This window comes from Poromitra crassiceps (assembly GCF_964638095.1).
Source record: "Poromitra crassiceps genome assembly, chromosome: 16".
Classification (NCBI taxonomy): domain Eukaryota; kingdom Metazoa; phylum Chordata; class Actinopteri; order Beryciformes; family Melamphaidae; genus Poromitra; species Poromitra crassiceps.
In genome coordinates, this window is record NC_139645.1 from 32,022,431 (window position 1) to 32,047,802 (window position 25,372).

The following is a 25,372-nucleotide window of genomic DNA, read 5'->3' on the forward strand; positions in this document are numbered from 1 at the left end:
GTACTTCTACTTGAGTACAAACTTTCAGTACTTCTTCCACCACTGCCCATGGGTACATCTACCCATTCCCCTCTCCCCCATTCATACATCATGCTCTCCCACTCTTCACTGCCCCTCCGATTGGTGCAGTACCCATTATGCAGTGCCCGTTCCCCTCCCCCTTGAATCACTCATGTCACAATGAAAATGTAAAATATCACTGTAGCTCCCACCGTGGGCACATTTCTTGAATTTTTTTCTCGCACTGCACTCGGTCAGGTCCCCCTAAGTGCACTCCCCAAGTTTGAAGTCGATCCGACAACGGTTCTAGAGAGAGTTGGGGTCCGTTACTCAAAAAAGTAATGTATTACACATTACACATTACTTTAAAAAAGTAATGCCTTACTTTACTTGATTACTCCCTGGAGAAAGTAATTTGTTACACTACTCATTACATTACTTTTGCGTTACTCCGTAACATCGCCTGAGATGCATTGTCACGTAATTTGCCAGTTAACAATACAACATTAAACCTTACATTAATTACTATGCCCATATATTAGCACAAATCTCTATCGTAATAAGGTAGGTTGCAAAACCTTTCCTGTCTGATGGTGGCTGTGCGTTCCCTGCCATCTGTATTTTGCTCAATATAAAAATGGCGATTCTACTGTTGAAACTGGCAACATTTCCTCTACCATCTACGAGGCAACAAGCCTGTCCATCTCTGGACATCCCCCTTGGCATCACTGATGATGTCACAATGACCTAAAGTGGCCTGTGAAGGCCTGAAAATGTAAAATATCGCTGTAGCTCCCCCCATGGGCACATTTAATTATTTATTTTCTTGCACTGCACTCAGTCAGGTACCCCTAAGGGCACTCCCCAGGTTTCAAGTCAATCAGACCAACGGTTCTCGAGATACGCAAAAGACAGACAGACAAAGAGAGAGACACAGACACTACTGGAATTAAAATATAGATATAGATAGATAGATAGATGACAGATTTTCAGCCTGAGCTCCACAGGCAGTTAAACCTTTGATAAAAAAAAACTGCCTGGCACCATTAGAGTCAGTCAGGCTTCACCACAGATTTGGTCGGGTTTTAAGTTTTGAGTCTAAAACACTAGATTCATAAATATCTCTGACATGAGCTGAAGGCAGAATAATACAAGGGGGATATTTCATAGAAATTACACCAATAAAGAGTTGATCGACTAAAGAATGAAACTCACAACCTACTGTATCTGTTAGATTACTAATTGGAATGTGAAACTGAACCTGCAACAGTAATGACTTTACTCTGTTAGAGGAAAAGTAATGTGATTACTGTGTGCCACTGCTATGTAGAACAACAGTTGTGTATGTTTGAGGTACTATATATCTTTATAGTAATTCTGATTGTGTCAGCTATATGAAGGTCGCTACACTGTTCTATACTGTTGGTATTCACATCTGGACTAACCGAGCCTTCCTGCAGTTCCTCACAGCTGGGATCAGCCTCTGTCGCCCAATCATTGATGTGTTGTAGGTCTCCAGGTCCAACACATCCAGAACCTCCTCTGACATCTGCAGCATGTAGGCCAGAGCTGAGCAGTGGATCTCAGAGAGTGTATCTGATCTGTTCTCTGACTCCAGGAAATGTTGGATCTCCTGATTTACTGACTGGTCGTTCATCTCCATCAAACAGTGGAAGATGTTGATGCTTCTGTCTGGAGAGGTTTTGTAGTGCTCCCCTTTTCCAATATCAGTGTGCATCTTCTTCAGGTTGCTGATGGCTCTCTGGATGCTTTCTGGTTTGCACTCTGTCTGACCCAGCAGGTCTCGCAGGAGTTTCTGGCTAGACTCCAGTGAGAGACCATGAAAGAAGCGGACAAAGAGGTCCAGGTGGCCATTTTCACTCTTAAGGGATTTGAGCATGGCTCTCCCCAGGAAGACATCCAGGGATTGTTCACTGTCTTTAGATGTACCTTCTTCTTCTTTACCACCCAGGAATGTCTCCAGAACCTCCTTATCCCTGTTTGTGTGACAGTGGAGCATGTAGACAGCAGCCAGAAACTCCTGAATGCTCAGATGGACAAAGCAGAAGACCTTGTTCTGCTGGTACAGCACACACTCCTCTTTAAAGATCTGTGTGAAGACTCCTGAGTACACTGAGGCTGCTGTGATATCAATTCCACACTTCTTCAGGTCAGCTTCATAGAAGATCAGGTTGCATGTCTCCAGCTGCTCAAAAGCCAGTTTTCCCAGAGAGAGAATCATCTCCCTCGTCTCTGCAGTCCAGTGTGGATCTGTCTCAGTTCTCTCACCTAACTTGATGTTCTGCTGTTTGGACTGAACGAGCAGGAAGTGGATGTACATCTCAGTCAGGGTCTTAGGCAGGTCTTTTCTCTCACTGTCTTTGAACAGATGTTCCAGAACTGTAGCAGTGATCCAGCAGAAGACTGGGATGTGGCACATGATGTAGAGGGTTCGTGACGTCTTGATGTCTTTGATTATTCTTTCGGACTGCTGCTTATCTGTGAATCTCTTCCTGAAGTACTCGTCCTTCTGTTCATCAGTAAAGCCTCTCACCTCTGTCACCATGTCAACAAACTGAGGAGGGATCTTATTGGCTGCTGCAGGCCGTGTGGTTACCCAGAGGCGAGCAAGGGGAAGCAGTTTCCTGTTGATGAGGTTTGTCAACAACACATCCACTGAGGTCAACTCGGTAACATCAGTCACAATCTTGTTGTTCGTGAAGTCCAGAGGAAGTCGACACTCATCCAGACCGTCAAATATTAACACAACCTGGAACTCTTCAAAGCTGCCGATTCCTGCTTTTTTGGTCTCAGGAAAGAAAAGATGAAGAAGTTGCACCAAGCTGAACTCTTTATCTTTAAACAGATTGAGCTCTCGGAAAGTGAACAGGAATATGAATTGTATATCCTGGTTGACTTTGTCTTCAGCCCAGTCCAGAGTGAACTTCTGTGTTAAGACTGTTTTCCCAATGCCAGCCACTCCCATTGTCATCACTGTTCTGACTGGTGTATCACTTCCCGGTAAGGGTTTAAATATGTCTTCACATCTGATTGCTGTTTCTGGTCTCGCTGGTTTCCTGGATGCTGCTACCATCTGTCTGACCTCATGTTCATAATTGACTGCTCCAGTTTCTCCCACTGTGATGTAAAGCTGTGTGTAGATCTTATTCAGAAGTGTTTTGTTTCCTGCTTTAGCAAACCATTCATGCATACACTGAAACTTCTGCTTCAGTTCAGTTTTGTGATGACGTTGACACGCAGCAAGAGTTTCTGAAAGACCAAACAACATATTCAATCAATCAGAGTGAGTAAAGAGTAATGCAAACATTTCCTGATAATTTACACATTCCCAACTCCATATTCAGCTCATTACTGGTGGGTGGATAAGGAGGTCCTGACTGGGTGTAAGGTAGCTGTTGTAGAATTTGCTGTTATTACTCAACCAGGAGTTTTAGAGCTGACCAGGCCAAGGCACACCTGTGTAATAAATAATCATGCTGATTAAACAGCATATAGATATGTCACACCTGCCAGGTGGATGGATTATCTTGGCAAAGGAGTAGTGCTCACTAACATGGATTTATACACATTCATGAACAAAATGAGAGGAATAAGCCTTTTGTGAGCATATAAAAAGTCTTATCTTTTATTACAACTCATGAGAAATGGGAACATATTTTTGTACAGTATAGTTTGAGGTGAATAGGAAGGGATAAGTAGAGCTGTACAGGAAATTATTTGCCTGTTTCTTAATGCTTGTTCTTTTTAACGCATCTATAGGAATAACTGTATGAGACATTAAGGCAGCGACCTGCTTCCAGCTTCAGGGTTACTGCAGGAAAAGAATTATAGGAAAGGATATGTTAAAGAAACCAATCACTGTTAGCATAAATTAATAATTGTGAAAGGTTGGATGTCTGCAAAACGTACGTTCAGCCTAAGTAAAAGTTTGAATCACTTGGTGGGACTACGGACCGGTATTGTGCTGTATGTGTAAGGTCTGTGTGTGTTCTGGGCTTTTATTTTGAAGGTCCGTATCGGTTAGCCACGGTACTGGATATCGATACCGGGGATCAATCCCCGTATTGGTGTCCGTAGCCAATATCGGTATCGATGTTGGTGTTGATACCCGATATTGGTATCGATATCGCAGTATCATTATCGATATCAATATCGCTATTGATATCGGTATCGGCATTGATATCGGTATCGATACCGTGGGGAGGGGGATTCGTGTCTATGTGGGGTGGAGGTTGTGTGTGTGTGTGCGTGTGTTTGGGGGGGGTGTCTCTTTGTGGGAGGTGGCGGCCGGCCTGTGTGTGTGTGTGTGGGGAGGGAGGGGGTGGGGGGGCATGGTATTGGTTGGCTGGGGAAAGTGTCATCGGGCCACAAAACCAGACACAAAATGTGATTCAAATCATGACTCACAGACAGACATCACCCGCCCGTCTACCTAGGCATTTTTAATATAGGATATTTTGAGCTGAACAGGAAGGGACGAGAAAGGTCAAGCATACTTCTACGGCATTTAGTGATTTGTTTTACTTCCCACATTGACTTTCAAAAATCCCCAGAGAATGGGTGTAAACTTGTTGCTTTCATCTCAGCTCCATCTTCCGCTTTGATTGATTAGGACAGGGATGTCAGAGATATGGCCCGCGGGCCGGATGGTTTCATCCGGCCCGCGAGATGTTTTGGAATAAAAAAAATAAAAAAAATAATTATTAAATTTGCACCCCATTATCATGAACTACGTGTGGCTAATAAGCAAGCTAAGAGTTCATTCATAAGTTAATTAACCTGCACTACAAGGAAGTATGTCAGTAGGTCATCAGGTGTAAACAAAGCCGCCATGATGCCACGCTGGAATTGAATCGCGCATTCAGCTACCTACCAAAAAACAAAAGAATCAACAAGATCAGGCGCGGACTGCATAATCGGGCACGTCGGGCAAATGTTCGGTGGCCTTGCCTTGCCTGGCCTGGCCTGGCCTGGCCTGGCCTGCAAAAAAAAATAAAAAAAATAATTGTGCCCGCAGTCAGGCCACTCACTGAACAGCAGGCCAGGCGCCGCCTACTGGTTTACTAGTGGTTTTATTACTTTATTCAGGGTTAAAGTGGGTGCATCTCATTGTAAAATTGGACTTGGCCCAAATTGGGCTTTAAACGGCCCAAATTGGGCTTCAAACGGCCCAAATTGGGCTTCAAACGGCCCAAATCTGGCTTTAAACGACCCAAATTGGGCTTCAAACGGCCCAAATCTGGCTTCAAACGGCCCAAATTGAGCTTTAAACGGCCCAAATTTTTTGGACGCCGGCACGCGCGTCGGCCCGTATCGGCCTGGCCTGCTTGGTATCTAATGCCCGGCCTGAATTATGATCCCAGTCCGCCCCTGAACAAGATGCTGTCGAAAAAGAGAAAGATTGACACGGAATGCAGGCAGTTTCAAGAGAAATGGAAAGAGCAGTATTTCTTTTGTGAAGTAAATGGGTAAATGAGTCGAATTGATTTTAGTAAAAAAAAAAATCCGGCCCCCATGAGGTCTCAGTTGAACAAATCCGGCCCTCTACCTAATATGAGTCTGACACCCCTGGATTAGGATGTTAAACCTTATTCTGAAAAGTAACTAGTAATAGTAAGTAGTAGTAATAGTAACTAGTACCATATTTCCCTCTGGAATGTAATAAATGTAGAAAGTTAAAAAAAATGAAATACTCAAATAAAGTGCCCTGAAATAAAGAGTTACTTTCCACCTCTGTTGGCATAAAAGGTTTCTGTCTGTTAGATACTCACTTTCACATAGCGCCACCATCAGGCTAACCTTGCAAGAGCAAATCTATTTAAATTTCTCCTACAAAGTTTCCTTAATCCCCACCTAATTTTACATGTAAGATATGTCAACTGCCTACATCATCTTTCTATCACAGAATTGTGATACTTGTTGGTGGTGAACATGCTCAAACAGGAAGGGAGGCATATTTGCTAAATGCTGATTGCTAGACCATCCTAACGTCGGTCTACGTGTTTGCAACGGGCCTCAAAGTGTGTCTGACCACATTGGTGAACAGCTGAACAGCATTATGATCATGACAAATTTCAAATTTTTCAAATGGGAACATGTCAGACAACATTTCACCTGCACTTGCAGGACCATCATAAAAACATTGGTCAGAATGAACCAACAATGTTGCTTATATTCATATTCTTAAAACACCCCCATAGAGTTTGACAAAAGATTACCGGGTGTAAAAGGTCAGTAACACTTTAGATTACAGCATAATTACTTTGGAGTTATGGTGTAATCTTTTGTACTAAAGGTGTACCAGTGCCAATATTAGATGGCTTTGTTGAATACTCGATTCTGATTGGTCGATCACGGCATTCTATGGTCTGTTAACTTATTTCTATATAACAGACCATTGCTATGCACGCCGTTCTGAAAGACTGGAGGACCATGTCCAGTCATATCAATCCACATAAACAAGTCTGGTAAATTCAACGGTTAACTCTTTTTTAATCTTTTTTTTTTTTTTCTGATTTCCCCACATTTTCTCCCCAATTATACTTGGCCAATTCCCCCTGCTGCCCCAGTCGCTGCCTCCCTTCTGCCGATCTGGGGAGAGCCGTAGACACACACATGCCTCCTCCGATACATGTGCAGTTGCCAGCCGCTTCTTTTCACCTGACAGCGGGGAGCTTCACCGGCAGCACGTAGCACATGAGAGGATCACTCTATTCCCACCAGTTCCCTTCTGCCCCAAACAAGCGCCCCGACTGACCAGAGAAGGCGCTAGTGCAGAGATTTGTGACATGCGGTGGCAAATAAATAAATAAATACCGTAGCTTTCTTTAGTAAGTAGCTGTGTAATAAGCAGGATAATGTACAGCGAGCCGGTCATTATCGCAAAATAAATACGGACAGGACCCCTCTGCTTCACCCTGAAAGAGTAGGCTATGTATCGGTACTTACTGTACTGGCACTGTTAGTACAAAACATTACGCCATAACTCTGGAGTCATTACGCTGTATGTTGCAGGCTGTAATCTAAAGCGTTAGTGAAAACACCTGGCAACTCTGACTGTAAATTTAATGTAAATTCAATGTAAACTCATATTTAACTCGGACTGTAAATTAATGTAAATTCACTGCCTATTTAAAGCCTGTTTAACTCTGACTGTAAATTTCATGTAAATTCAACGTAACATATTTAATATCAATGAACACTCCTCCACTTATGTACATATAATTTGATTTGATTGCACTTGCAACGTTGTGTTTGTCTTTTAGTTATCTTCCTCCTTCTTTATCTCTGTATAATGTCCTGACCGCGATGCTGCATACAGACACTAAAACATTATCGCAAAATAAATGAAATGTATGCTGAGGTTCATTTACAAATGAATTAGTAACCTTGATGGTGGCAATTAGTGTGTATCGTTAATTAGAGAGCAGCACTATCATGTTTCGAGGCTCTCATTATTGCCCTGCTACTAGAGGCTTTACAGGACCCCTCCGCTTCACCCTGAAAGAGTAGGCTATGTATCGGTACTTACTGTACTGGCACTGTTAGTACAAAACATTACACCATTACTCTAGAGCAGTGTTTCTCAAACTTTTTCAGACCAAGGACCACTTAAACCAATGAAAAAAAACTCGGGGACCACCTAACTCCCAAAACATCCCCAAAAACAATAGGCCTACTACTTCAACTGTAAATTACAAATTACAGGCTAATTAAATGACAAGTAGCAGTACAATTAATCAGATTTTTGGCTTCCCACAATTATGAAAACAAGATAACCGATATAAAAAATATATACCGTATGTAATTTATTTTAGTTAGTCCATTTACCTTTTTTTTTTTACATTTATTTCTCCTGTTCAGTTCAAATATATTCAAAGTTCAAAGAAAGTTTTTTCAAGTTCAATAAATGCACAATGTTGCCAAAGTCAAATAGGCTATCTTTTGCCATCTTCAAGTTGCATTCAGTGATGTTTTTGTGTTAAGTGTAATAAGTGTTAGTACATACATAATGGGCTCTATTCTCCCACAGGCCATCGGCGCTATTACGGGCCTTAACCGCAAAAAAACGTGCCTTGCGCCTGTTTCGGCAAGATAGCAATAGGCTTTAGGCTGCCAAATGCGCTTTAGGCCGAATGGGCGTGGCGCAGTCCCAAAGTGGGCGTGTCGGCGCTAAATACCAGCCTAGTGATATCTTGGGACCTGGCCTACATTTAGCGCTTTGCGCTTTTGAAAAGCAGGCCTATTCTGTGCCTTCACTGCTTCTTCTCTGTCACCCTTCTCTCTCTCTCTCTCTGAGTTCCCAGCATGCATTGTGTTTCTTCATTTCGCTACTAAATAGCCACCAAATGAGCCAAAATAGATATAAAAGGTAGTTCTAAATTAATGTGTAATGGTAACACAGCCTGCCATTGTCAACATTTCAATATTGGACCAAATAAAACATCGAAATGAAAACACCACCCTATGTGAAACATATATGTCCTCCTGGGCCTATATATACCCCTTGTCGAGTTAACGTGATTTAGAGAAGTAACAGCGGAACGCGCTTCGGAACGCGCTTCTAATGGCATCTGCTATACTGTGATGTCCCTCCAATAACTTGGCCCTATTTCACATTTAGTTTTACAATAAAAACACATTTATGCAATGACTTGACATAATGTAGGGTATATTTATGTGCATCATCCTTCCTGCAGCAGGCGAGAGAAAATGATATCTTTCTGGACAAACTTTCACCAATCTAATAGGCTATATTTTTCTAGCTGATGCATAGAACATTATTTTCACTTTGATCTTGCTATAGTGTAGCGTATTTACATGCTTGCAGTATTTAAACTGCAGTTAGATTGGTTTGAGAAGCATCATAATATGGAATAATAGCCGATATATGGAGACAGACGGGATGAAGGGAGGTGGGGGGGGGGGGGGGGGGGGGGAGATCAGAGGCTTGGGTTTCGTCTGGTTTTGCGGGACCAGTGGAATTGGAGCTAAAAAGGCAAGCGTGCGATTCGTTTATTGCACTTATCCAATGAGCATGACGGTGCATAATTTTACGCCTAAAAGGCATGGTTGTAATGCTTTGGGCTGCATCTAGCGCCAGCACGACGATATCAAGTGCGCCTGTCCACGCCCACTGCTTTGATCTGCGCCTGCCGCTCGGCCTAGAAACTGCGCCGATGCAACGATAGGGGCCATGAGTACATACATAATAAGTGAAAAAGTACATATAGTCCTTTATAGGCATCGTGATCTGACCTTGAGTTTCCCAGAAAATGTAAACATTTCTCTGATTGGATAGTGGGAGGTAAAAAAAAGGAAAAAAATATAAATCTACTCGCGGACCACTAGGGGGCGCCCGCGGACCACCAGTGGTTTTATTCATTACGCTGTATGTTGCAGGCTGTAATGTAAAGCTTTAGTGAAAACACCTGGTAATCTTTTATTCAAGTATATGGGAGAGGAGTGCAGCGCCTCCTGTGTTGGCAGGGTGGAAATGGAACTCAAGAGAGGCAGTTCAACAACATTAAGCATGGGGGAGCGGGGGGGGGGGCTGGTCTAGGCCCAGTTATGGAGTAAGGCAACTAAACCTAAATAAAATATAGACATAAAATGTGAATACTATCAATTAGAGGCAAAGATCCTTTTGATTACATCAGTATTAATAATATCAATTAGACAGTAATTCATTGTAAATAAATATAGTATTTCTTGGCTTCCTACCTGTTCTGCGTATGCGTTTGACAATGGGAATTATGACGAGCAGCAACATTGTCAGTACCACGAAGATGGTGACTATTCTCCCTGTTCTCCGTTTCCCTTCACCATCAGACTCTACAGAAAAAATAACAGCAACAAGTGTTAAGTCAAGTCATGTTGCTTTATATTACAGCAAATCATAACAACAGTTATCTGAGATGCTTTACAAATGGTTGAGGACCAGGGTATTTACTAAGTTTCAACGCAGCAATTTAAACAATTCCCCAACATGCATTTGGCAGCAGCAGGAAGGAAAAAAACTCCTCGAGCAGACCTGGCTCTAGGTGGCATCTGCCTTGACTGGTGGGTTGAGAGAGAGAGAGAGAGGGAGGGGGAGACATGAGCGAGAGGGAGGGGAGAGACGAGAGAGAGAGGGGGTGGAGAGACAAGAGAGAGAAGGAGAGAGAGACGTGGTGGCAGCACTGCATTGTTGTTAAAGTGAGGTAACTTACTCTGGATGAGGGGGTTGCTGATGGGTTGGCTGACCTCCTCACTGACTGGGTTCTCCACCTTACAGCTGAATGATGCATACTTCAAATCCTTCACCTATAAAACCAATGAAGTATAAGATCACAAACCACATCTCACTTTCATTTTTAACAGTGCTCACTTGGTGAGAGGAGATGTGAGGCTTAGTTAGAGAGCAGTTCCCTGCAGCTGGAGGAGATTCAGTGCCTTGCTCAATGGCACTTTAGCAGCTTAAACCAGCTACTCTTGTTAAAGCACAGTCTTCTTAAGCCAACGCCCACATTGGTAGCATCCAAAAACACCTAACCTCCTAAAGCACATGATGTAATCTGCTGTGTTGAGAGGAGCTGCTTAGACACAGTTCACAGAAGCTGCTAGCTAAACACTTCACATGCTCACTCTCATTCAGTTTGGGCTTGCTGCAGGAAGGGAGGGGGGTTAAAACAGCTGAAAACTAGCAGCTGGTGCAATGAATATGTGATGCAAGTTGAACAAATCATTATGGTGTATTCCTGTAATGCAGTGGTAGCCAACACGGTGCCCGCAGGCACCTGGTCGCCCGCGGGGTGGCGCTGTGGCACCCGCAGGCCACGTTCAGAAAAATGTAAAAAAAAAAAAAAAATTACACAAACAAGACAAAACAGACAAACAGGCTCAGACACAGGGGAAAGAAAGGAAAAACAAAACAAAAAAACAAAACAAAAAAATATATTCAGAAAAATTTATTTTTTATTTGTTTTTCTCCTCCCTGTATAATTTATTGTCCGTGTATAATTAATTATTGATTCACTATTTTGATCCGCCTGGGCTGGGTCAAAGTTTAGTTTTACGTTACGTCACTACGTCATTCACTCTGCGACAGTGCGACTGCCAGCTGCCAATGATTATATCAGTTGGCTAAGCTAAATGTAGCTAGAGCGAAAATTCTATAAGAGAGACCTTAATGTCATTCATTCACTCACTTTTCATTCTTTCACTCTCAGGATATAACTCTAGCTCTCATACCCACTTCTTAATCAACCTGCATTTTCCTGTTCTAGGAGAAACCCTTTAGTTGTCACTGGCTCTCATTCATCCCTCCTGTCCTCATTCACATCTTTCCCTGTCAGGAGAAAACCTTTTAATGTCACGCCCACTCATTGATAAATTACGTCATCAATCACCCCTTTTCCCGCTTCTATCTAGCGTCACTGTTTGTGGGAGGTATCGTTCATTTTAGGCCAATCAGAGTAAGACACCTTTTCCCATTCAGCCTATCACATCAAGCTGTCAAAGCTAAAAGCTCTCCGCTTTCTCTGTGTGATCTGTTGCTTTTCAGTACGTTCCTGCGATGCGTTGGTCATTCAGTGCTGCTGCCTGCTTACTTCTCTGCTGTCTCCGGTCTCGTTACGCCGTCATGCTGCTCGTGCTGCAGTCACTATCACCCACAAGGAGTTCATTCATGCTGGCATTTTCATTCGTGGATTCTGTCGGGCAAGTCATGCTTATGTTGTCATGCTGCGCCACACGGCTTGCTTGCGCCTGCCTACCTGTCACTCTGTGCAGCCCATGGTGATTCCTGTCCACACACGCAAGCGCCCCGGACCACCGCGCCTCTGTTCGTCCGTCATGACTCCTGTCCCCGGCTCCGTCGGCTCCTAATCTCGCACGGCTTCAGCAAGACTCTGAGAGTTTTCACTTGAACAGCAATGCACTGGCCCTGACGCGCAGGGAAGCTGGTATCGATCATAGACTGTAAAAGGTATGGATATTCCACTTGTTGGAAGCATTCGGCTAAACTCCTTGCTACCGTCCAAGTCAAGTCTCCGCTCAGAATTAACCATTCAGAACTCAGCTCATGTGTCAAGCTCTCCACTCAAGAATAATAATTTACTCGAATCATGCTGTTCAGCGCCATTACGCAAATCGTGACGTCATCTGCAGACCCAGTCCACCCAGCGCTAAGCATGCTGGGAGATGTAGTCATCACTTCACTCTACTTCACTCTATCAAAGCTGAGTATTCTACACCATCGCACTAAAACAGGCTAATCATTCAAGCTAATCATTCACGCTCATTTCCATGCTTGCATCACATGATCAAATTTGCTGGTTCAAAGTTCTATCAACTGTTTCCCACAAACTCTGCCGCATTTACAGGATTTCTCATCTTAAATTATTAATTCAATTCACGATGCACTCGAATCTCGATCATTCATATGGCCAGATCTACCGTAGTTTATATATTTTAATTTATAAATGTAGTTGCAATAATGTGTAAAAATGTTCATGGGTCTAAATCAAGGTTAAAATTCTGCACATGATCTCGTGCGTGATAAGCTAAGATCATGATAGATCTAACTTTGGTGCAGTGTTTGCATGCACGTCTCACTCTAAATGCTCAAATCAGCCCATTCAGTGGCAGGATGTGCGTAAGCATGCTCATGAATGAGTGTACTGCGAGCACAGTCAAATGGCTCGCTTCAAGGTTCCCTTCATGGCTAAGGAACCATGTGTTGAGACTATAATGTTTAAACATGCTCTAAGTCAGCATAATCAAAGAAGCAGTCATCTTGGTCTCAAGTTGGGACTTAAATTAAGGTCATGCTATATATTTGTCAGTCACATGTGTCAGCCATTTTGTAACTTCTCATAGTCAGCCATTTTGTCAGGCTGGTGTATTCTGTGTCCTCTGGCACTGTGCAGAGGGTGGCAGGGAGTGAGCATCTGGCTCATGGAGCTGGGCTTCCAACTTGGGAAAGCTAACGTTATCGCGTCTGTCCTACTCTTGTCAAATGCTCTGTTCTGCGTGCATGGTCTCAAATCATTTACGTACCTGGCAGCAGGTTCATGTCATGTCTTAAATCTTTTGCATCATTCAATGTAATTATTTATGTAACCTAGCTCGTTCTGAAACCATTTAAACATGTCGGCATTCGTCAGTTCTTTGCAGCATATTCTAATTCAGTCATGTTGTCTGAGCTGCTTTCCCTCAGATTGACTGGCGGGATATCAATGGTGGATGGCGTTCCCATGAGGCGATGGTCGCAGCTTCCTCTCCAGTAGCCTTAACCAGGTCTCAACAGCAGCCATCGCATGCTTCTTCGGAAACTTCAGCAAGTATTCATTCGCATCTGTTAACCTAATGCATTGCATTGCTTACAGACAATACATAGCAACTTCAGCCAAATCAAGCAATTCCTCCATCTAACTAATTGCTTACTCGAATATAAATGTACGTATTCATGCATACATGTGCTGATGTTCATGTGTCATCATGCTGTTTCGATGCTCAGCTCAAGCCCAGTATAAGCGTCATGCTTCCCTCAGACGACAGCTCACCCAGTCACTGTTTGATGGTGAGATGAGGCGGAGCAAACAAGGGATCCCAGGTGACATGAGGAGATCATCCTAATAATCAAGTCATGTTTAATTCCATCTGCTCATCTAGGTGTTTTCAGTCTACAGTGTTCATCGCTAATATTGTGATCAGTGCTAAAGTTGTTCCAGCTGATCACTCAACTTATGAGTTGTTTCAGGTGTAAGAGTCATACTTGATTCGTGTTTTGGATAATATTCTTTCATGCCTCTAGGGGTGTTATGCTAAAGACCTAAGTTGGCCATACTGTGTCCGCAGCCATGCTGCTTCATCTAGGATCTCACACAAATTCTGCTCGTCACGTTTCCAGCTGTTCGTATCATCCAGGATCTCACAGTAATTCTGGTGCTTCAGCACGTTTATGCATCCCTTCAATTGCTGTCTTCATCAATAGTCACAATCAGGTATTCAGCATTTAACTTCGCACGTTCAGTCAGCTCAGTTATCTATCAGGGCCATATCTCAACCATGCGCTTGCTTCTATTAGCAGTTGCAGGTTGCATGTCCGAGACTCATTCCTCCCAGTTTTTGGGGGGTTTTTACCCTAAAATAGCTGCAAATTCCAGGTCTGAGACCACGGCTAAATCCATGAAGTATTCGGAGTCATCATTAGCATATTGGCTAAAGATGCAGCAGCTCTACCTGTCATCGGGCTTTAATATCGTAAGATATTGGGGCCAGCCTACTGTCTTAGCATCACTGGCCATGCTTTTGGTATAAGCAGGTCAGTCTAATTAGCTTGTGGCTATTCCGATTGTACTCCAGCTCAATGGATGTTAAGTGTTACTCTTTCCCTCAAGTCATAGCGTTCAGACTGTGTTCAGTTGATTTTTACTGCTGTCAAAATGTGCTATCCTAAGTCGTTGGATAAAAGCGTCTGTCAATGTAATGCTGTCTTTCCCTGCCTAATTCTCATTATTTCAGTAATAAAGTGGGAAGCTAACAAGTCTCCAACCCCTCTCGGGTAAGCTGCATCATACTAATAGAGATGTTACGTTTTCTGATCTGGCTTTTCATGCCAGTCACTATAGTCTTCAATTAAAACATTCTAAACGTGGAGGTGCTTGCTCCGTAATCGTAGCTCGCACGGGTTCCCAATTTTGCCCTTTCAGATCCATGCTTAAGTATTTACATGTTAGGCCCAGGTCTAGTCCTTCTTCTCCGTTGTTCATCATCCCTGGGGATCTCCCCATGACTAAATATTGGTTTGTTAATCATTTAAAGTTAGTTCTCCTTAAATGTAAATTATCCCCTGAGCATTATTCAGGGCACTGTTTTAGAATAGGAGCTGCAACTTCTGCTGCCAACCAGGGGATGTCGTCCTCCTCTCTGCAACTACTGGGGCGCTGGTCTTCCTCCGCCTTCCACACATACATCCGCCCTGACATCAATGTCGTTCTCTCTCATCAAAAATCTTGATTGGTAAGTCATTTCCATTACTGGTGGTGGTTCTTCTCAATTCATGTCACTCATGGTCTTGGTCTCCTCATAATTGCACGTGTTAAGCAGCGTCCATCGAGTCGCCCTACACATCTAGGCTATTCTACTTTAATCACTCTTCTCATAATTGCACTTGTTTGCAGAGACCACAAGAGTCTCCCTTCTCAACAGCCTCCATGTGGCTTCATTCGCATCAAAGAACGCACATCAGAGACCTCAAGAGTCTCCCTTCGCAACGGCCTCCATGTGGCTTCATTCGCACATTAGAGCCTACAGGCTCTTCGCATTTTCGGCTGCTGCGGCCATTTCACCATTAACCTCACGGTTTAGCTCTGGATCGTTCTCCCTAAACGGTCGCCATACTCCAGCTAATATCAAGTAGGCTCATGACCAGCAGAGTCATTGTGGCTTACCAGAGCATTTGGCATCATCCTGAATCTTTCATGTCTAATTGTTCTTTATCATGTTAATAGATTCCTGCTGCCTGGTAAGGTATCGGTCGAAGTCGCTCTCCTCTGGTACGTATTCTCATTCATTTTTTGGGGGATCTTCATTCCTATTCCTGGCTGATCTACCCCTGCTGATCATGACGTCATAATCAAGCTGACGTCATGATGGAGTCTAATCGCCAAAACTATATCTCTGTGCCTACAGGCTCATGTATCTAATCATCTAATAAATCATTGTCATTCTAGAAAGGTGTCTCTCTGGTTGAAATGTAGCTAGAGCGAAAATTCTATAAGAGAGACCTTAATGTCATTCATTCACTCACTTTTCATTCTTTCACTCTCAGGATATAACTCTAGTTCTCATACCCACTTCTTAATCAACCTGCATGTTCCTGTTCTAGGAGAAACCCTTTAGTTGTCACTGGCTCTCATTCATCCCTCCTGTCCTCATTCACATCTTTCCCTGTCAGGAGAAAACCTTTTAATGTCACGCCCACTCATTGATAAATTACGTCATCAATCACCCCTTTTCCCGCTTCTATCTAGCGTCACTGTTTGTGGGAGGTATCGTTCATTTTAGGCCAATCAGAGTAAGACACCTTTTCCCATTCAGCCTATCACATCAAGCTGTCAAAGCTAAAAGCTCTCCGCTTTCTCTGTGTGATCTGTTGCTTTTCAGTACGTTCCTGCGACCCGCCTCCACCCCATTCTCCTCCAGTCTTCTGAGATCTCAGATTCAGAAGCTTCGCCACCAAGACCAAGACCTCATCTGTCACCACCACCAGGTCTAGACTCCACGGGGGGGATCTTCATTCCTATTCCTGGCTGATCTACCCCTGCTGATCATGACGTCATAATCAAGCTGACGTCATGATGGAGTCTAATCGCCAAAACTATATCTCTGTGCCTACAGGCTCATGTATCTAATCATCTAATAAATCATTGTCATTCTAGAAAGGTGTCTCTCTGGTTGAAATGATGGAAAGCAAGAACAATGGCAGAAAAGTGAAAGAAAAAACATTACCAATTTCACGAGGAGTGGGAGGAAGAGTTCTTCTTCACAACAGTGAAAGAAAAGAGTGTATGTCTCGATTAAATGCATAATACTCATCATTTAAAGGTAAATCGAGCAAATTCCAACAGGTAGCCCCCCACATGACTCTCTACCCTTCAGGTAGCCCTCAACCTCAAAAAGGTTGGTGACCCCTGCTGTAAAGGAATGCATTTGTTCATCTCCTGATATTACTAGTGGACTCGGGTTCTCAAAATGGGGTCTGGGGAACCCCAGGGGTCCATGAGAGGGTCCCCAGCAAAAATAAGGATAACACAATGACTGTTTTGGTCATGGTCTTCATACACTTTCTGTAATAAAACATCTAAAAGCTAAAATCTTATCAGATGGGAGTCTGTGGTCTAATTTATGTCAGTTGATGTGAAAAAGTTTGAGAACCAGTGCATTAACTAACTCACACATGGACAGAAAGACTCAGAGGTACAAACACTGTCAGTAGCATTTCTCATTACCTTTGTAATGATCATTTGGTGTTTGAGTAACTCTGTGGAATTATCTCTGGTGTTGTCTTTCTCCCAGGTGTAGCTGACTGGTTCAGTGTCTGTGGTGGTTTTTGACTCACAGCTCAGAATACAGGAGGTCAAATCATCTGCACACCATTTAGAGATGGAGGGTTTAGAGACAGTAGCTGTTGTTGATGGAGAGAAGAGGAGAAAAGCTGTTACAGTCATGATCACTCACATGCACATAGTTCTTTCTCTGTCTCAATGCAGACAGCTGGAATGAGACAGAGACACTCACACACTTTGTGCACATAATGTGCACTTAAAGGGATAGTTTGGATGTTTTTTTATGTGAGGTTGTATGAGGTACTTGCATACAGTTTGTGTACTACATTTATGCAGCCAGCCTGGTCCCAGTTTGGAGAAATGCAGACCAGCCGCGTCAGGCAAGTAGAGCTGTCTGCTGATGTGAAGGAGGCCATGAGAAAGGTGCAGGTGGTGCATCAGCCCCACTTCTTCCCCACTTAGCTCCACACCTGGCTACAGTGAAGATTTCAGCTAAAAACACGGTGTAAAAGACACTTTTTCAAGTCAACTTGGTATCTGAGGGCTTGTGGAGACTTGGATTACACCAGGTGAGCAGTATGGATTTTTTTTTTTTTAATGTTTTTGGTTCCCTTCACACTCAGCAGACAGCTCTTGCGTGATGCGGCCGGTCTCCATTTCTCCAAACTGAAACCACGCCGGCTGCATTCTACTGCATGTAGTACACTGACTGTATGCACGCACCTCACATAAAATAACTATCCCTTTAACATGAACAAACATGTAACATGGAGGGGGGGGTTTCAGCACAATGTTAATAGATTGTATAAAAATATCCATGTAGCCACCATGATTGTCACCATTTTGAAGCCTTGAGTTTGGCATTTTGACCGTTGCCATCTTGTTCTTTTGTTTTGCCAGACAGAGCCACAGCGCTGCCTGCTATTGGTCCGTAATAGGTGAGCTGCGAGATCACTGGACAGGTGACCTGTCAATCACACCCCAAACAGGGGTTTTTCTGGCTCAAAATGAGGCAGAACTAGAGCCGATATTCACCGATTACTGATATGGCTGCCGAGTGCCGAGCATTTTTGAGCAGATATAGATAGACCTTTTCTATGTGGATTGTGCACCGAGATGACTATGTGCAAAGCTACTCAGAAGGCTGCTTTCTTGAACAAATAAGCCAACTTTATTTAAAAAAGAATTTAACATTATGCATTGTCAACTTCTGGAAGTGAGCACTGAGTGGGGCGGCTTTAGCTCAGGAGGTAGAGCGGGTCGGCCAATGACGCAAGGGTTGGCGGTTCGATCCCCGCTCCCTCCCAGCTGCTGTCGTTGTGTCCTTGGGCAAGACACTTAACCCTCCTTGCTCCCGATGGTGTGTAGGCACCCTGCGTGGCAGCCTGCCGCCATCGGTGTATGAATGGGTGAATGTAGACTATCTACTGATTGCAAAGCGCTTTGGATAAAAGCGCTATATAAATGCAGGCCATCTGAGGAAATAAAGAATAGAAATATAATGGCTAAATAAACATCAGTAGCCAACAGTTACTGTATGTTCAGTATAATTGCTACCATTTACAGTGAATAAAGAATGTAATAAAATAAAGTGTCCTGAGATCTACTGTGCACAAAAAGCTTTGTGTATGTGTTGTGAATTGTCTCAATACAGTTAGCTTCACCTAATGCATGGCTTCATCATGAGTCAAGTGAGCTGTCTGTGTAAAACCATGCTCTCATGCCAGTCACTTTTTATCTATTTTGTTGTGCATCTAAACGTGTCTTTAGGATACTTCCTTACATTTAATTAAATTTTCAAAACAAACCTATTATCACATTCAATGGCTTATGTGTGCTTTAGACATGTTAATTGTTCTTTTATTTTGAAAAGCTCCGACCAGAAGTCTTATTGTTGTTGTTGCTAGCAGACATGGGTAGTTGTAAGGAGCCGATGGGAGCTGCTAAACGCAGTCACACTAATGATAAGAGAGCTGATATTCCCTCGAAAACATATTTTTCCTGGTTGGAAACACAGCATTAAGCAGCACTGCAGACTGTGCTTTCAAAAAGGCTCTTTATCGTGAACGGGAGCACGTAGCTGACGTCTGATAACGTTATTGTAGCTAATCAGAGGCTAATGGGCACGGCTACATTACAGTTTACCATCTCATACAGAACAAGTGGCTGTGAAAAGGCAACCAGCCAGCCATCACTTACAAATAATGAAATGGTTATTTGATTGAAGGTTTAGGGGGTAAATTCATGTCTATATCTGACATTACTGGTAAAGGTTGCTGAGCTACTATTTCATCACCAAGCCACGAGTGCAACAGTTGTTAGTGTAAGTATGGTTTCACCTGTCAAGAGCTGGAGGCGGAGCTAAATTATATGGAGGCGGCCACCTCGTAATTGTCCATGCAGGAAAAACCCTGTCAAAGCATCGTCTTTTCTCTCGTCTATTTGAGGCTTAATTGGACCATAATTTACTAAATGAACATCATGCTGTATTAAATAAGACTTGAAACCTAGAGATTGAGATCATGAACTCATTAGCAAACCAAATTCATAAATCAAGTGAGAAGTAACCTCATTTTCCCATTGACTTCTATACAATCTGACTTTGTTTTGTATAAACAGGTGAGTTACATAAACATTCACTTCCCGTACAGTTTCATGAACGCTGAAATAGGGACCAAAACCATTTTTTGAACCAGGTTGTAAACATGCTTATTTCTGCTGTAAAGTTGGGCATTTTAACATGGGGTCTATTTGGACTTACTCGCTTTTTGAGCCAGCCTCAAGTGGCCATTCGAGGAACTGCATTATTTGCACTTCTGAATTGCTTTCATTTTTCCCAGTCAGAGGTTGCCGCTTATGGAACCCAGTGTATTTTAAGAGGAGAAATGTCCAATCACAGTGGTACATCAAGTCTAGGTTATGAAGAGACTGGCTTGCACTTTTAAAAACACAATGAGGCGGTTGTAGTAGGTGTAGTTCTGTGTGGATCGGTGCTCTCTCAGTTCAGAACTGGGTTTACAAACAAAACCAGTCCGAACTCTTCTCTCTCTCCTCTCATACCAAGTGACGAGCAGTCTTCTCTTCCAGTTTTCACCTCCAAGCAAAATCCTCTTTTCAGGTATAAAGCTAGCATCAAATCCTCTTCTGTATCTTCCCTCTGTGTCTCCGGTCCGGATCTTCTCTTGCATCTACATATTTCTCTCCTGACATCCTTCATTTATATTTTTTCAAGCATCTATATTCACTTTTCTAATTATTCCTCTCCTGTCTAACATTGAGTCTCAGCTTGGCTTTACTTTGCGTCCGGAGGAAAAATGACGTCGCTGCCTGTCGCACTAATGCTGCCTTCATGGGCTGTCAGAAATAACAGTCATGAAATAGCAGATCTACACTTAATTAAAAGCAAGTGGTGAATCACACACAACTCCACATCACTGACTTGAAACTGGACAAACTGCCAACATAAAACACTTACAGATGACTTTGAGATGAGTCTGGCTGTTGACGGTGTTGTTGATCTCTACTGTGTACCATCCACTGTCTTCTCTGGTCAATCCTGTGATCTTCAGCTCTCCAGTTGAAATGGTCAGGTCACCACGATCTATGGAGCAACATGGTTAGGGTTAGCTTATCAACAGAATTCTTCTCAACATAGTTCTTAACATGGTTAGAGTTAGCTTCTCAACAGAGTTCTTAACATGGTTAGGGTTAGCTTCTCAACAGAGTTCTTACAGACGAAATGAACCCAACAGAATGCAAGTAGTGCGAGGGTCAGAGACGTTTCAGAGGGGGTCCACCCGCTAAGCCGACCTTAGGTTTAGGTGTGGGGGGTGAAAGAGGTTAGGTTTAGGGTCAGGGTCTGGGGGAGGTTAGGTTTAGGCATGGGGGGAGGTTAGGTTTAGGCGTGGGGGATGGGTGAGCTTAGCTCCAGCGGGTCCACCGACACGCTGCACGCGGCCTCGCTCAGCTGGTTCTGCTTGTGGGCTATCGGCATTGCGGCTTGTCGGCACTGCGGCCTATCGGCACATAGACGCGGCACCTTTTCAAAGTCTGAAAACAAATCTTGTCTGTGATGACAGGGTTGAGAGGCGGACCATAATAGCGTGTCGATGATTTGATTTGACAATTCTGGGGACTGGCTTTGGCATTGGCCAATCCTGGCGTGTTCCGCCCCCAAATCCAGTGGGATTCAGCGTGTTCTGGTGCTACGTGAGTGGGATCCGCAGAGTACCGGCAGCCAGCTGCTTCTGTGTGGAGCGGAGCGGACAATCCGATGCATGAGTGCTGCCCGCCCGCCTGGAATCTCCGAAGGAAGACCCCTTATGTTATCCCCTAATGCGAGTTTAACGAGCCAGTTACATTTCTTTGCATTCTTAGACATTACTGTTTGCTTTATTTTGTATGTTACATACAATTAGCCAAGTTAGTAGTTAGTTTATGGACTAGAAAAATTCTGCCAGATTACAAACACTAGGTGCCATTTTCTCCATTTGGAGAAGAGAATTCTCCTGAAATTAAGATTGATTGACAGCTGCCATGTTGTGATATGATTGGTTGAAATCATAGACTGTATGGTTGAAATGGCGTAGAAATCTGATAGTACTATGTGACATCAGCAAACTGTAGATTACTGTTATGAATTAAATCTTGAAAAATGAACTCGAAAAAGTGTGAAAAAGTGTGAAAAACGAAAGAATTTTGATTTTTGTGATTTTTTTTGCCATACATTATTAAATAGGTGCACTGATACCCAGGTATTTTAACTAAATATAGAAATTAGCATATTTCTTAGTATACAAGAAATTTGCACGCTCATTTCTAGGTGGATACTGGAAATTTGGCACCGCACTCTGGTCACGTCACGAACAGCGCAACCCCCAAGTTTGAAATCGATTGGACGAATTCAATATATGTGAAAGCCATAATCCCCGAACCGCAACCTATTGATGATTTATTCCCAGTGGTACCATCTCTCAAAGGCATTATATCCGTTATGTATAATAAACTTTCGTCTATGCAGGCAACATCTCTTGATGTGTTGAGAGGCGTGGCAGTCTTATCTGAATGTACAATTCACGGATACTGAATGGTCAGACATATTCTCAAGAATACACTCCTCATCAATATGTGCCAGGCATGGCCTAATTCAATTTAAGGTGGTACACAGGCTGCATCTGTCTAGAGTCCGACTCTCAAAAAAGTATCCGTTAGTTGATAATTCTTGTAATAGGTGTAAGGTCTCGCCTGCGACACTAGCTCATACATTTTGGTTTTGCCCACGGCTCTCAGGTTACTGGTCCTCCATTTTTGAAGCCTTGTCTAACATATTTGACAGGCCAATAGACCCAAATCCTTTAACAGCCATCTTTGGCATCCAGTGTGAAGACGATCACCTCCCCAGGGCACAGTCCAACTGTGTTGCTTTTGTCACACTCTTAGCCAGGAGACTCATTTTATTAAATTGGAAGCAGGCTGCCCCTCCTTCTTTTAAACACTGGATCAGAGATACATTACAATTTTTGAAACTAGAAAAGATTAGATTGGCTGTACGAGGGCCTAAGTATAATTTCGATAGCATATGGCAACCCTTTATTACATATATTATTGACCAACTGTGAGAGAGCAGTGTTTAATTGCAGCAGAGAAAAGGTGGTTTACTGTGAGCCAAATATCTGTACGCACAGTCGCACATACATCTGTCCATTATTGTTATTGTTGTTGTTGTAGTTGTTTTTATTTTGTAGTTGTTTTTGGTGGTGTTGTTGTTGTTGTTTTATGTTGTTTTTTGTCAGTCCCCATGGGGTGGGTGGGGGGTGTTAGGGGGGAGAAAAAATTAAAAGAGTTTTCATACACTTTTGTACTTCATGACATCCATATTTTTTGTGAAAACTGAGAAATAAAGTGATAAAAAAAAAAAAGATATGTGAAAGCCATGTTCTGATTGGTCGAATTGCAGGACATTTGACAATGCACTTTCTTGGCTCCCCAGTAGCCTGTACTACGAAGCTAGTTTAATGCCTTATCCGAGTAAGTTTGAGTTTAAACCTGGTTTAGCCGTACTACAAAGCAAGTTAACTTTCAATCACCATGGCAACTGACGCTGCAAAGCTAACCTGGTCGCGAGCTTCAGAGGATAAGATCAAAATCCATGAGAGACCCATATAATATCGGCTCTCTGGAGTCACTCACCATTCATAAGATCGCCATATGAAAAATAGATTGCAGTCAACTGAGAATAGAACAAGCAAAACATTCGTGGCTCTGTAGGCTACATAATTAAATTAAGCCTACTTACCACTTTATGTCTTAACAGCTCAACGATGCGTGGAGAAATATGATCACTATTAATCACCGCGGCGCATATCATGAACGGACCCTCAAATGGAGTGAGGGTGATATTCTCCTACATGCCAGAAAAGCCTATACATATAATATAGATATTAGTTTAAATATGGGTGTCATGCCCTCAACCTCTGCCTCCTAGTCTCTCTCGCCCCCTCCTTTCTGTTGTGATTACAGGGTTGGAGCCAGGTGTGTGGAGCTGATCTCCAGCTATCGCAGCTGCCAAGCATCACCAATCAGCAGGCTTCATATACCCAGCCCAGACGTCAAGACACTGTCAGATTATCTTCTCACCTGCATGGAGAGGAACCTCTGCTGCCCTAAATCTGAATACCTGCTCCAATCCTCCCCTGTCTGTCTGCCTGCTCGCCCTCTGCCTAGACTTCAGCCTACCTGCTCTCTGCTCGCCTGGACTTCAGCCTACCTGCTCTCTGCTCGCCTGGACTTCAGCCTGCTTGCTCTCTGCCAGCCTGGACTGCTGGATGCCTGCTCGTTCACCTACCTGGACTCTAGCCTACCATCCTGCAACCTGGGTATCTCGTCCATCCGGACTGAACCAATAACCTTTAAATAAACAAACTGTGTTACAACTTGATATTCTGTCTCTGTCTGTCTCTGCCCTTGAGTCCAACAAACAAAACCCTAACAGGATAATCTGACCAAAATGGACTCGGCAGAGGCAGAAGCAATGAGACAAGCGCTTGCTCAGCAGGGCCAATGGCTAGGAGGCCAGGAGGAGCGTCTGCGGACCATGACTACAGAAATGCAGAGGCTTGGTGTGACCATCACGGGCCTCACCGAGCGTCTGACACCAGCTCCAGTTGCCGCTCTGCTTCAGCCCGACCAGCCAGCGCTGCCTGCTACCACAGCTCCGGAGCCTCACATCCCACCTCCAGCAAAATACTCAGGTGATCCACACAGCTGTCGGCAATTTCTCACACAGTGTCAATTGTCGTTCAACGCTCAGCCCCTCCGCTTCTTTACGGAAGCGGCCAAAATTGCATACCTGGTTAACCTACTGGAGGGACCCCCGCTTAACTTTTTCAATGCTCTCTTTGAACAGGGCTCTCCGCTCACCCAGTCCTTTGCGGGTTTTGCTGTCGAGCTCAAACGAGTGTACGACCATCCAATACGAGGGCAACAGGCGGGGCAGCGTCTGTTGACTCTTCGCCAAGGAAGACTCCCAGTCCGTGAGTTTATCAGCCAGTTCCACAGTTTGGCTGTTGAGTCAGGGTGGGATAATGTGGCCCTCATTGCAGCATTTCAGAGTGGTCTGAATAGAGAGATTGGAAGGGAAATAGCACTACGGGGGGAAATAAATTCCTTAGACGCCGCCATTAGTCTGGCCATTAACACTTTCAGTGCCACGGCCCTTGGGCAAAAGGTTGCTTGCTGTGCCACATAGGCCGCAATGCATTTTAAAACAGTCATATAATTTCTTTAATAATTACTATGTAAACACTGAACACGCACAAATAACGATGAGACTCTCTTCTATCACCTGCAAAAAAAAGTTTATTGATCCCATTTTCCGTTCTTTAGTTATGAGCCGGAGAAGATAGCTTGATTGAACGAAAAAAAGAGCTTTTTTTCTACGAGCTGAGATAATGAGCCTTTTGTGAAATTAAACATTTCAAGCACATCACTGACTCTGAAGCTAATTTTCTGATGTAGTCACACCTCAAAAATAATTTCCTTCAATAAAACAGTGAAGGCAAGGGAATTTTGTTTGGAAGAATAATATTTTTAGCTGAAACCAGCAGCGCTGGCGCCTGCATGCGCTGCTGGTTGCAGCTTCTTGCTGATCTTTTGCTGCTGGTGGGCATCGGATATTCTGGCTTGCGTTTGCCAACCCTGTCCTGCTGTCTGGGTCTGTGTTGTGTACTTGGCTCTGCGTGCCCACCTCCCCCCCTCCTCCTCCCCCCCCCCCCGTTGTGGGAGGAGTGTCTCTCTGC

At 43.6% G+C, this 25,372-nt stretch overlaps 1 protein-coding gene across 1 annotated transcript; it reads right to left on the bottom strand.

Annotated features, from left to right (window-relative positions):
* Positions 1-1,429: 1,429 nt before the first annotated feature.
* On the bottom strand, positions 1,430-3,211 carry LOC310791591 (NLR family CARD domain-containing protein 3-like; the record flags this gene model as incomplete). The annotated part of the gene is made up of 1 exon (XM_083653258.1): positions 1,430-3,211. The coding sequence occupies one exon, from the start codon at positions 3,209-3,211 to the stop codon at positions 1,430-1,432; it is 1,782 nt and encodes a 593-aa protein (XP_083509384.1).
* Between the last annotated feature and the right edge of the window lie 22,161 nt (positions 3,212-25,372).